The sequence below is a fragment of the Ictalurus punctatus genome, chromosome 2 (assembly GCF_001660625.3).
Source record: "Ictalurus punctatus breed USDA103 chromosome 2, Coco_2.0, whole genome shotgun sequence".
Taxonomy (NCBI): domain Eukaryota; kingdom Metazoa; phylum Chordata; class Actinopteri; order Siluriformes; family Ictaluridae; genus Ictalurus; species Ictalurus punctatus.
The window spans coordinates 24,862,112-24,875,397 of record NC_030417.2 but is presented as its reverse complement, the minus strand read 5'-3'; the positions used below and the strand labels follow the sequence as shown (position 1 = coordinate 24,875,397).

General features: G+C 39.2%; 1 protein-coding gene across 1 annotated transcript; it reads left to right on the top strand.

Moving 5' to 3' along the window:
* Window positions 1-666: 666 nt before the first annotated feature.
* Window positions 667-12,861, top strand: si:ch211-120g10.1 (E3 ubiquitin-protein ligase TRIM69). Its single transcript, XM_017494708.3, has 10 exons — window positions 667-812; window positions 6,589-6,673; window positions 7,485-7,583; window positions 7,720-7,821; window positions 9,437-9,571; window positions 10,236-10,373; window positions 10,480-10,531; window positions 11,745-11,771; window positions 11,880-11,906; window positions 11,995-12,861. The coding sequence occupies exons 2-10, from the start codon at window positions 6,614-6,616 to the stop codon at window positions 12,540-12,542; spliced, it is 1,188 nt and encodes a 395-aa protein (XP_017350197.1). The 5' UTR covers window positions 667-812; window positions 6,589-6,613; the 3' UTR covers window positions 12,543-12,861.
* Window positions 12,862-13,286: the final 425 nt, after the last annotated feature.

Below are 13,286 nucleotides of genomic sequence, written 5' to 3'. Positions count from 1 at the left end.
ACAATGAAGTTGTTGAAATGTGGTCTGATTTTATAATGAAAATGGCATAAAATCTTTTTTTTTTAAACACACACACACACACACACACACACACACACACACACACACACACACACACACACACACACAAATATGCATGGTATTTCTTGATTGAACATCCAACAAACCTCTTTGTAAGGCTTTCTATTCATATTCATATATTTGAAAATATTTTACATATTTTAATTATTACATTAAAGGATTTCATTGTTTTGTTTGTTTTATTAGGCATGCAAATTGATGCACATTTAATTAAATAAATGTAGATTTTGTTTAAAGTCTCAAATATGAGCAGTCAACTAGCAAAGACTAAACGTTACATCTATTATTTGTTTGTTTTTTAAATTACACGTTTCACCTCTAGTGTACCCCTTAAGTAAAACAAAAAAAATAATTAACAAAAATATAAATAAATATTAATTAAAAAATTATTTAAAAAAATAAAATAAAACGTTTGAGCTCACGTTCATGACGTAGAACCCCGCTCTCTTGACGTAACTGCATCCGGAAGTCCCTGAATCATTTACTCAATCCCAAATACCGCTGTACACCCTACATCAGTGCACTACACCGCGTGGCTCTTGTGCACTATCTAGTGCACTACGCTTTCAGAACGAAGTTAAGTTGAATTCAGTCGTTTTGATCTAACGGAGGTCCGTGGATGTAAACAAGGTCAGTTTATTCGCTGCAGCGGGTTGACGGTCAGCTGCAGCTTCTCTTCTACGGTCGCATCTGCACCCAACACAGATTATTAAAGGCTGAACATTTTCAAGGTACGTCTTTCAGTGCAAATAACAGCTCGAAATGGTACCGTGCACAATTTACTTTAGAATATTTTAAAGGTAGTTTTTATTTTGTTGTATTATTATTAATAAGTATAGAAGTGTTTTGCTTTTAGAGATATTACCGTATGCACGTAATGAAATTTGGTGCAAAAAAACCAAACAACCCTGCATTTACGGTAAAAAGACGTTGCAATGTCAGTTCAAGGTTATCATCAATATACATGTAGTTCTTCAGTGCCGCAGTGTCTGCGTCCTTCCTGTACATTCTGTCTGGAAAACTCAGACCAGACTTGTTTAACTGGCTTAAACAATGGGAGCTGTGGGGAATTTTACAGCATCAATGATGACGTGGAATGATTTGCTAGAAAATATTTCTAAATATTGATAAATAAAATAAAGGCTTGTGCTCAGTGTGTACTGTGCACTTTAAGCTGCAGAGCTTCCCTGTTATCTTTCACTACAATATCATTTTATAGTCAGCCATGCAGAAATGTGTTAGACTTGTTTGTTGTTCTGATTTAGTAATATAATGCAGCTGTATATAAAGCAAGCATCTTATGCATGTCTGAGTTGTGCATTAGTATGAGAAATGAATTCTTCCCTTATTATCCTACATAATGTGCTTGTTGCTTAGCAGTGTTACATCTCGTTGGCTTACACCATCACTTTAGAGCTGATGGAAATCTAGCCATAACATTCATTGTAAAATATCCGATATATCCATGGCCCGGAGTCCCATTCGTGTGAATTCCTGGGATAGGCTCCAGATCCACCACAACTCTAAAGAGGATACAGAGGTTACTCTTTGAATGAATGAATGAATGAATGAATGAATGAATGATGCATCCTTTATTTTCTAGTGGAAAGTGGGAGTAGAAATATGAGCCACTCAGGGAATGGATTAGATAGTAACGTTTCCCCCCCCCCACAGCACTACTCCAAGGGTAATATAACCCAGAACGTCATGTTCAATTCGATTCAGTTTTGTTTGTATAGCGCTTTCAACAATGGACATTGTCTCAAAGCAGCTTTATAGAAACATATAAACACAGGATATAGGTTTTAAGTGTGTGAATTTATCCGTATTGAGCGAGCCGGTGGCGACGGTGGCAAGGAAAAACTGCCTAAGATGAAATGAGGAAGAAATCTTGAGAGGAACCAGACTCAGAAGGGAACCCGTCCTCATCTGGGTAACAACGGATAGTGTGAAAGTAAAAGAAAGTTAATTGTGGTTTTAACATGAAATCTGTTTGTTGAACTAGTCCACTGTTTCCTAAAGGAGACCTGAGTGCATGTCATGTTATGTTGGTAATATAAATCTAACATGATTTTAATGGCTCATTTTGACCTATACGGAAGATAAGAGTTCAGCATTGCTTTACACAGATAAGGCCTTTAGCTTTGAGAGATTCTGCTGAGTTCATTTTCTGCAGAGTGCCGTGCTGGCTCAGCTCGAAGCGATGACAGCATGTTTTGCAGTCCGATCTCTGCATTATGCCTTTTTTTTACCCTACATCTTTAGATTGGTTAATAATGATGTTAAAGGACCTTAAAGACCTGCATCCATAGATCCATGCCACTTTACAATTGGATAAATAGGAATTGACCAAATAGCATGAAATAGCGAGTGTAGTAAATCACTGTGATGAATTTTTATGTCCAAGAGGCGATAAGTAAGGTCAGTAAATTATGGTGTTGCATAATCATTCATGTTATGCATGTTATGTATGCTGTGGTGTTACAGTGGCTGTGTAATCCCACTCCCTAGGGAATCCCGCCCTTTCCCACAGCGTTTTATTTGTACTTGCTTGCAATGTTTTCTAATGTATTTATTTGGTTCTGTTTTCTCAAAATATAAATAAATTAGTCATTTAAACCACAGCATGCTAAAAAGGAACGAATAAATACTGTAAATGAGTCGTGCTGCATCACATGATTATCCAGTATGGTCCCATGATGATAAAGTGGTCTGGGTTGGGTTTTTTTTGTCCCATGAGCTTCATATTTGACTGCAAGGTCATGAATGTAAAAACGCCCTTGTACTTGTAATTTTCTTCATGTTTGTATCAAGTAACACTTGATAACTATATAAGATATATAGAAAATGGGCAGTATGATTTAGCTCCACCCAATTAGGTTTTTTTGCTAATTTGCATAATATGCAATACCCACTAGTCTTAAGATTTTTGGCCTTCACAACTTTGGTTTCAAATTACACAGCAGAGTGTGACAATCAATAATAATCAAAAAAAGGTTGACATTTGTAAACAATATGGTGTCCAACTGTCAGTGTTAATGAGGCGTAGCTTTTGTAACTTGTGTTACATGGATTCACGTGAAAGTGCTTGCATAGATTCACACGAAACTTGAAAGGCATATATAGGAGAAGATTCTGAGGTCATATGCATATACTTATACAGTTTGGGGTGTGGTTATACACAGGGGGTGGAGCTAAATCAGCTTGAGCTGAAATTTGGTATGGTGCGTATATGCTAATCTATTAATGGATTTTTCATGATAACCTAATTATATATATATATATATATATATATATATATATATATATATATATATATATATATATATATATAAAATGTTGTCATCGACTAATCAGATTTCAGCAGGCATTTGGCTAGGTTAACATTGAGATATCATCTTGAATGATAGTTTCAGTTAGGGACTTACTAGTACCTGATACGGTCTCACTTAAATTGGCCACTGGGGGCACTATTCAACCCCTATAAATGAGGAGTTATGTTCAAATAGCTGTTTCTTGGGAACCGAAAGTGAATTTAACTGAAACTTGGTGTACTTCATTCCTCTGCTAATCTGTAATTGAATTTTTAATCATCACTGAATTACATCATGGCCGCTTTCAGCTAATCAGTATTCAACAGGTGTTTTAAACAGTTGTCATTGAGCAATCATCACAAAACCTGATAACTAATGTTCATGTATGGTCTCTTTATGATTATGTATCTGGGCAAGAACTGGCCACTGAGGGCACTATTTGTGAGGGGTGCTCTTGGATCCTGCAGATGTGGCTATACTTATTCTTTAATTCTTCTTTTTTTCCACTACAACAAATTTTACAGACAAAGTCAGAGACCTGAATCATACATCATGAATCAGACATTCAGATTATTCCTTGGGTCAAACCAAACAAAAAATCCTTAAGAAGCCTTAAAGGTGTATAAGGTTTCTCCAGATTAGGTCTCTAATGGTTACTTGGGTTCAACATTTAAATGATTCCCACCCATATTCACAAAATTCTACAGGCCGTAGAGTACATTGTATATACAAACAAGCATTCCAGACGGGAAGACAGTATTATTACAGACATTATTACTATTTGAATTGTTTAGCACCCCAGTTTAGGTATTGATCTAATTAGCATAATATATGAAACAATATTTTCACTACTCCTCTGACTAATTTTATTGAAGCTTCATCAAACATGGCTAAGATGATCTTCAATGTAAGCTTGACGAAAGGTATCAAATGGATTAAAATATATATAAAAGAGTTGTTCACCCATTATAATTGTTTTGGTTCTGACATGCAGTCATGCATTGCAAGTCAGTTTTCTGTGGAAATGTTTTGTTTAATGATTGAGCCAAATCTCTGAAAGTCCTTGAGCTAAATAATTGAAAGTCACCACAGTCTTTTAATAACCTGTTCTCTATTGGTCTCTTTCTGAGTGGAGCATCAGCAAATCATTATAACACTAGATAGGTAAAGTTTGTCACGACAGACTTTAATGTTGGCTTGAAAAGTCTGAAAGTTTGAAACTGTTTCCTAAGCTTGAAGATAGTTTAAAGTTGAAAGACAGAAAGAAAGATGGGGTGACAAACAGACAGACAGACAGAAAGACAAGTTACTGGTAGAAAGTTAGCTAAAATAACAAATAGACAAATAGAGTGATACAAGTAGAAAGTCAGATGGAGTGAGAGAGTGACACAAGTAGATAGATGGGGGAGAGAGAGAGAGTCCTTGCATACAGGGGTGTGTGTGTGTGTGTGAGAGAGAGAGAGAGAGAGAGAGAGAGAGAGAGAGAGAGAGAGAGAGAGAGAGAGAGAGATTGATTTGACCGTTGAAGTTGAGGCATTGTGTATTCTAGTGATCCTGAGCACAAGACTATAGGCACTAATAGATAGATGGATAGATAGATAGATATATAGATGGATAAACTGATACAGGTAGAAAGATCGATGGAGTGAGAGAAGGACACAAGTATTGTAGATAGATGGAGAGAGTTGCTGGCAGAAAGACAGTAGAGAAAGTGAGAGTGTGCGGGAGATGAAGTGAGGGGGTCTGTTACAGGTACACTGATAGAGTGAGAGGGAGAGAAGAGGGGCTTCAGGCCATTTTGCATGCAGGTGTGTGTGAGTTTTGACATTTGGAGTTTTGGGAATCTTTAATAATCCACTGTGAGAAAACTGTAAGTCCGATCGGTTTTCAGGAAAAAATACAACCTGATAAGCGAGAACGGTCTGAAGGAGTGTGCGGAGTTTGGTGAATGCAGCTTGAAACGTTTAGGAGTTATAACTAGAGATGCACCGATACTAAATTTCTCAGCTGATACCGATAACCGATTATTCAGAGATAACCGATACTGATGGTTCTGCCTTTTATGCCTTCTTTTAAATGAATTCCTCAATTCTGAAAGAAATGCAAATAAAAACTTTATTCTCTCCATTTCAACAAGTTGTTTCACAATAACTGGTCTCATAAACAGAAAACACATTACTGTAATTAACATTAACACATGAACTAAATTCTGAAGATTAAAGTAAGATTTCTTAACTTATTGAATGTTATTCATTCATATGAACATTGACTGAATTCTAAAAAAACTCCTGTTTTCACATTCACTCACCACAAACAAAAACATTTCTACTTCATCATTAACATCAAACTTGTAATATATAATATAAACTTTTTATATATTAACATTAACTGGATATGAAATACTACTCTACAAATATTTTTCAACACTTTTTTTTTCAGTATTTGTCAACTCATCTTCCTTTAAATCTTTCTACGGTATATTGGTGCTTTAATTCAGCGCGACAAAATAAATAAATAAATAAATAAATAAATAGACTTGACGCCGAAACTCCCGTTTCAATGCTGCTCACTTCCGGTGTAAAATTTTAGCAGTGCAGTGATTACAGAGATTACAAACTGCAGTTTTGTCATCATTCCACACAAGAGACATCATCTTTACACAAAGCATGAAATCGATGTTTTCCTGCCCTCTTTTGATTGACAGGATATATTCGGCCCTGATCATCGGATGTTTTTAAATTATCGATGGTGTGAAAAATAGCCTTTATCGACCGATACATCGGTGCATCTCTAGTTATAACAGTCCAAAATTTTCAATGGCAGTCAGTTGGACTTTTGCCCATTTTGAGCTTCCATAATGGGACACTAAGTCAGAACAGGCTGAAGGTCTGAAGTTTGTTTTTTGAGTTTTATGAGTACAACAGAACAAAATAATGGCTTTGCCAAGCCATTATTATTATCATATAAGAACAACATGTTCCAAATCAAAACAGAGAAATGTCCCTATAGATTAGTACATCTAATCTAAAATAGCTACTGACCAAAGTTAAATTTCAGTCTTACAGGGTTGAAATCATTTTGCCTTGTAATACACAAACTGAACAGTGTCACCTTGTAGTAGTGATGAATTTTTTAAATACACAGTGCTAATATGTGCCTAGGACAATAACTGATGAGTTTAATCATTTTTTAGGGGATTTCAGTGCAGACCAGCCAAGATGATTCACTGTCTCCAGTTCCTCGTTGAGCCGGCCAAGAACTTCACCGTCAAGTTTAAGGTGAAGCTGAAGTGTTTTCTGCATTGGGTGACACTTTACTTTAACTCTGCATCATAATACTGACATACCCACATCACAAATGTTTTCTGCCAGGTCCCATATGCTGTCGCGGCAGGTTATGTCTCGTTCCATAGCAGTGTCGTGTTCTCATTCCCGATATCGTCATGGTAGCGGCCTTAAAGTCTGACGTAATGACTGCCTACACTGATTACTCATTTTTAGCAAATGCACTCAAGCTAGGATCTGTTTAATTACATCTTATGATTGTTGTTGTGATGCGTACTTCAGACGTGCTGTTAAGAAACATCATGCCGTGCACATAATTTCTCATAAAAGTCTATGGTATGGTAAAGGGCTTGATATGATATTAGACAGTTGGCAAAAATTAGCATTAAACATAAGCAGTCATGGCAGGAGAGGTTTATGACATGGTTCTTATGCAATCTTATGGTGCAAGGTCTAAGGGGAATGTTACCTGCAATGTGACTTATGTGACTAATGTAATTCAGTGAGTGAACAACAACAGATAAATATGTCTTTTTCTGTCTTTTAAGTTGATTGATCTGGTCATGGTTACCTAGTTCAATAGGTGTGGCTGAGGGAAAAGTGTGAGCTGCATTACAATGAGGCTTTGAAACTTTGTCCTTGTTGTATTTCTCTCTGAATACCCTTAATTGTCAGCACTGACTGCCTGCCTTCTCTGCATAAATCTTTCCCCAATACTTTACACTGCTTAGCAAGATCGTTTTATATTATATAGTGACTCTGGATATTTCACACCAGCTGTATATCATGTATTCTGTGTGTACAGGAGTCTCGCAAGAAGGCAAAGGATGAGAAGAGGGAGCCTCTGGATGAGAACCAAGAATTTATCATGAACCTGGCCAAGGACCTGAGCAGAGTCTGCCAGGTAGAATAATAACCAATTCATTATCTACACAATGGTCCAAGGGTATAATGTGTATCGAGAATAAGAATGATCCTACAGAGGCACAAGTTTATAATAAGACTGTTATTAATGCTTTCCTGTCTCTGGTTGGATGTAGATGTCTGAGGTGCTGGAGCACATCACCAGCTGTGAGGATGTTTGGCCCACATTGACCTGTAGGGCTTTTATTCTGGAGTGGGCATCCCTGCTGGAGAGCAAGGTAGCATATTAGTATACATTTAGCGTCTATATATTTTTCTCATTCTATATGTATGTATGTACTACATAGCCAGAAGTATGTGGACACCTGACCAGTACACCCATGTATGCTTTTTGAACGTCCCATTCCAGATTTAGTCCTCCTTTGTGTTATAATGTCCTCCGCTCTTCTGGGAAGATTTTTTGCACTAGATTTTGTAGTATTTTGTAGTGGGGAGTTGTGCTCATTCAGCCACAAAAGCATCAGTGAGGTCAGACAGCGATGTCAGGTGAGGAGGCCTGGGGTGCAGTCCACGTTCTAGTTCATCCCAGTGGGTTGAGGTCAGGGCTCTGTGCAGGCCACTCAAGTTCTCCCACACCAACCTTGGCAAACCATGTCTTCATGCACAGGGGCGCTTTGTGCAAAGGGGTATTGTCATGCTGGAAGAGATTTAGGCTCTTTTAATTCCAGTGCAGGGAAATTGCAATGCTACAGCATATAAAAATGTTCTGTACAATTGAGTGCTTCCAATTTTGTGGCTACAGTTTGGGGAAGGCCAGCGTATGGGTGTAATGGTCAGGTGTCCACAAACTTTTGGCATATTAACTTATAGTATAGTTGGGTGCAAATTTGCATGTCCTGTAGTTTTTGTGTTTACAGCAGTTTATGCCAGTTGGTGAAGTTCAAGTGCTGCATTTTGTCAGATACTCTCAAGAAAGTAAATGGTCTACACTTATATAGTGTTTTTTTTTTTTTTTTTTTTTTTAACCTTAGCAGTTCTACAAAGCGCTTTACACTGGTTCTCATTCACCCATTCACACACACATCAATGGTAGCAGAGCTGCCATGCAAGGCACTAGCTTGCCATCGGGAGCAACTTGGGGATAAATGTCTTGCCCACTTCGGCATGTGGAGTCATGTGGGCCGGAACTCGAACCGGCATCCCTAAGATTAGTGGACAACCCGCTCTACCACATCCGCCCAGTGGTGTTTAACAGTTGAAATTTTGAAATGTGACAACCACAAGCATCAACTAAACTGTGCAAATTGAATAAAAACATTTCCCCCTGCTTTTCTATCCTCTTCACTGTGTGGAATGATAGTGTGCACCAGTTTCTGGCAAATTTCCAACTGACACATGAAACCTATAGCCCTAATTGTGCGTAATGGAATTTCGCTCTGTGTATTTTGTATATCCATTACCGGATTTGTGCAGGTCAACAGCCATCTGTCTCTACAACATCATGTTATTGCGTGTAATCTTTAATTTATACAATTTTTTGTTTCTTTCTTATTTTATGAAGGGTGCGATTAATTCTGGAGGCATTTGCTTAATTTTTTTGTTTGGTTGTGGTGTATTTATTCAAACACTTTAGTACTCCTAACAGTGTTAATGTCAAGTTATAACTGACTGTGACTTAACTTGGCAACAGATATATTATTATTACTACTGCTTTTATGAAAATGGGAAATAAATATTGACTAATAATTTATACAAATAATTTGAGTAGTTTGTATTAAGCATTGGTAACTAATTAATTAAAATAGTTATTGCCTGAGGACTTAGACTTTATTATATATTATTAGATGTCATGCCAATACAGACAGATGAACTATTAGCAATGTGTTCTGGCAGAAAAGGCCACTGCAGACTGATGGCTGGCCGGAGAAGAATGACTGGAAGGAGTTGGCTCTGAGCAACGAGCAGGATATAGAGAGCTCGAAAAGGCTCATCATGAACTGGATCAAGGACCTGAGGGCCCAGCCGGAGGTAAACCCAAATAAACAGCAGGGTTAAATTGAAAGACAGAACTTCCCACTGCATCACTCTTCCTGAAATAGTTTTCTAGAGCAGGATTTTAATCCCCCCCCCCCCCCCCCCCCCCCTTTTTAAACTTTCCAGATTTTGTAATGTGCAGCTGTTCAGGTCACCGTGAGTTTCTTTCAGTTTATAAAAATATTCCTAATTAGGCGGCCTCACTGTGTTAACTTACCCGATGCTACAAACGGGTGTGTACATGGTGCCCTGCACATCCAGGATGTAGTCCCACCTCCCGTCCAGTGTTTCCTGGTTGGCTCTGGGATACACCTTGTTAATGAAGTTACTGAAGATAAATAAGTTAACATTTAATTTCCCCTTCGGTGTTAAATTACATATATTTGTCGTTCTCAAAAAAAAAAAAAAAAAAGCACCAGTGCCATAGTTATGTATCTAAAGATCATAATGTCACTCTGTTTTTTTGCATATCATTCACTTCGAAGAATCCCCGTACTATCCAGCCAAGCTTTTAAATTCCACCCTTTTCCCGACTTCCTAGACCTGCCCGAGAACCTTGCAGTGCCTTGAAACGTCTTCACGCTGCATCGTTCTGGTGTAGTAGCTGTAGATCAGTAGACACACCTTTTTTTTCCCCCACTTGTTTTGCTCTCTGCAGCAGAGTGTGTGGCCTGGTGAGCAGGTGGTGATGGTGCTGGAGGATCTGGAGAAGCAGTGGCGGCGAGGCCGTGTTCCAACTCTGCAGTCTGCCGTGGAGCTGATCTTCTGGACTCTGCTGACAAAGGAGCTGGACAAGGTGGGGAACTTGCAGCAGAAGAATAGAATACATTTAGAGATCTCAAGAGCTCAAAAAGGTTAAAGACATTCGAAAGTGGTTTGTGATTGAAGTGTTTACATTTCAGGAGACTATTCCACAGCAGTGGCTCATCTGGAAGCAGAAGAGTCAGAAAATCGGTAAGATATTCTTAGTATTTATTCTTGAAGTGTCCATTTTGTGAAGCAGGACCGCAGCGTTTATTCCATTTCAGGCAAACCCTGGTGCAATTTCCCTAAACATTCAATGTATTTTTGTTTGTGGGAGACAAACTGAGCCAAAGCACAGCGCAGGAATGCAGCAGCAATGTGACGTGTTCTGTATATGTGGCTTGAGAAACAAAAAGAAAACTGAAACTCTGAATGCAATGCACAAAATTTTTAAAACTAGTCATTGATATAATTCGCTAGGAATTTCATTTATTGAGTGTCAGTTCTGTGTTCTCCTTACGTGGGTAATTTTTGTCATTTCGACACACATTTGGCAAAGATTTGTTTTTTGAGTTTTATGAGTACATTTTTAGCTGTACACACCCCTCAGCCATCATTTTGAGCTTTGTTTAATTACATTACATTTATTCATTTAGCAGACGCTTTTATCCAAAGTGACTTACAAATGAGGAAATACAAGCAAAGCGATATATCAAGCAGAGAACAATACAAGAAGTGCTACCATACAAGATTTATAATTGAGTTCTAGAGAAGCAAAGTGCACAGAGTAGAGCTGTAAGAGCCAGAGTAAGTTATTTATTTATTAAAAATAATAATAATAATAATAATGTGGGGGTTAGCGTTTTAGATGTTAGTTAAGTGTTCACGGAAGAGGTGGGTCTTTAGCTGTTTTTTTCAAGATGGTGAGAGATTCTGCGGTCCAGTTTGAGGTTGGAAGGTCATTCCACCACTGAGGGACAGTTAGTGTGAAGGTTCTGGAAAGGGATCTTGAACCACGCTGAGTAGGTACTACTAAGCGTCAGTCGTTAACCGATCGCAGATTACGTGAGGGAACGTAAGCCTCCAGGAGAGTGTTGAAGTAGGAGTGCGCTGTTCCAGACAAGGTCTTGTACGTGAGCATCAAGACCGGGCGGATACAGAAAGCCAGTGGAGGGAGATTGAAGAGGGGTGTGACGTGGGTCCTTTTGGACTGGTTGAAGACGAGGCGTGCTGCTGCATCCTGAATCATCTGAAGTCATTTTCAGTTGGAAACTAAACCCATCCAAATAGCAAACATATCAGATGTATTAATGTGCTATCTGCAAATATTATTATTATTATTATTATTATTATTATGTGTGGTTGCCTTTACAGTTTGTGTATATTGTCACTCCTTTTGGTCTATTTATCTGTTCACTTTCAGGTGCAACTCCTTACATTCCTCAGATTGGTAAGTCAAACAGTACTGTTTATTTTTTTCACCATTTTTACGTCTAACAATGTGGTGGATTTAGCTATGAGACGATGCATAACTTTTTTTTTCCCCCTCACTTATCAGTATGGGACTGGATCTGCAATGCTGCGGGTTAGTTTTCGACCTCTTCATAATGTGTATATACGGATTTGTATGACAAATTTGAGCGACTTATACGAGTATGTCGCTTCTACCACAGTGGAGGTGACCCTCGACCTGGACACAGCGAACCCAGACCTGCTGATTTCAGCTGACGAGAAGCGGATGCGCTGCGGCTTTGACCGCCAAGATGTTCCTAATTACCACCAGCGCTTTGATGGCTGGTGGTGCGCTGTGGGCACAGAGGGCTTCGGCTTGGGTCGGCGTTACTGGGAAGTTGATGTGGGAGAAATGGACTGGAGGCTGGGCATAGCTAAAGAGTCTGCACTACGTAAGGGCTTCAAGTCGCTCAACACCAACACGGGTTACCTGACCCTGCGGCTGGAGCGAGGTGTCGAGCTGAAGGCGCTCACTGTGCCCTTCACAGCGCTCCCGGAGTCTCTCATTCCACGCAAGGTGGGCGTCTACCTGGATTACGAGCATGGCCAGCTGTCCTTCTATGACGCCGAGCGCCACTCACACATCTACACGTACAACGAGCGCTTCGACGAGAAGCTCTTTCCCCTCTTCGGCACGGTGGAGATTGTTAGTGACCTGGTGATCAGATCCCCTGGGGACAGGGGGAACTGCCTGTGCCTTTGGGGCTGAGGGTCCTCCATCCAAACCTGACCCACCCCCACAATATTCAGTGAATGGGTAACAAGTCATCACCTAGTGAATGACAGAAATCCTTAGTTAGTTCTATTAAGCTCTATATAGCTCAGACCACTCAGTAAACAGTCTGTTATTGCTGCTGCTGCTTCTGTTGTACTTGCTGTAGTACTACCTGCACCTTATTAGAAAGCAATCTGCATACTTTCATGTACTTGACAAATGATTATGTATCTGTGATTTGTGACATAGTATTCCAGCCATAAAAATGCACTTTCTGTGAATAAGAAGTCTGAATAAACTTACTTATGCTCAAGTCCCTTTCTGTCTTGCTGATTGAACTTACAGTGGCTCATAACTTTGGTACAGTCTGAGGGTTTCCTCCAGGAACTCTAGTATTCTCCATGTATTTTCCCTACCCCATGAAAACATTCTAGATGTAAAGGAGTGCGTGTTGTGCCCTGCGATAGCCCAACATCCCATCCAGGGTATATACTCTGATCAGGAAAAAGGGTAACTGAAGATAAATGATTAGCCTCAGATTAACCTGTACACCTAAACATTCATGCAACTATTCAATCATGTGGCAGCAACAGTATGCTTAAAAACATGTAGGCTACTGTAGGCACAGGTTTACCCAATCTGGGCAGCTGAACACTGGAAAAAGATCAATATTCAACTGCCGAGTTTGGGTGAGCCTGTGCCCACTGTACCTGTTTTTGGCCTCTCCACCTAAAGGTT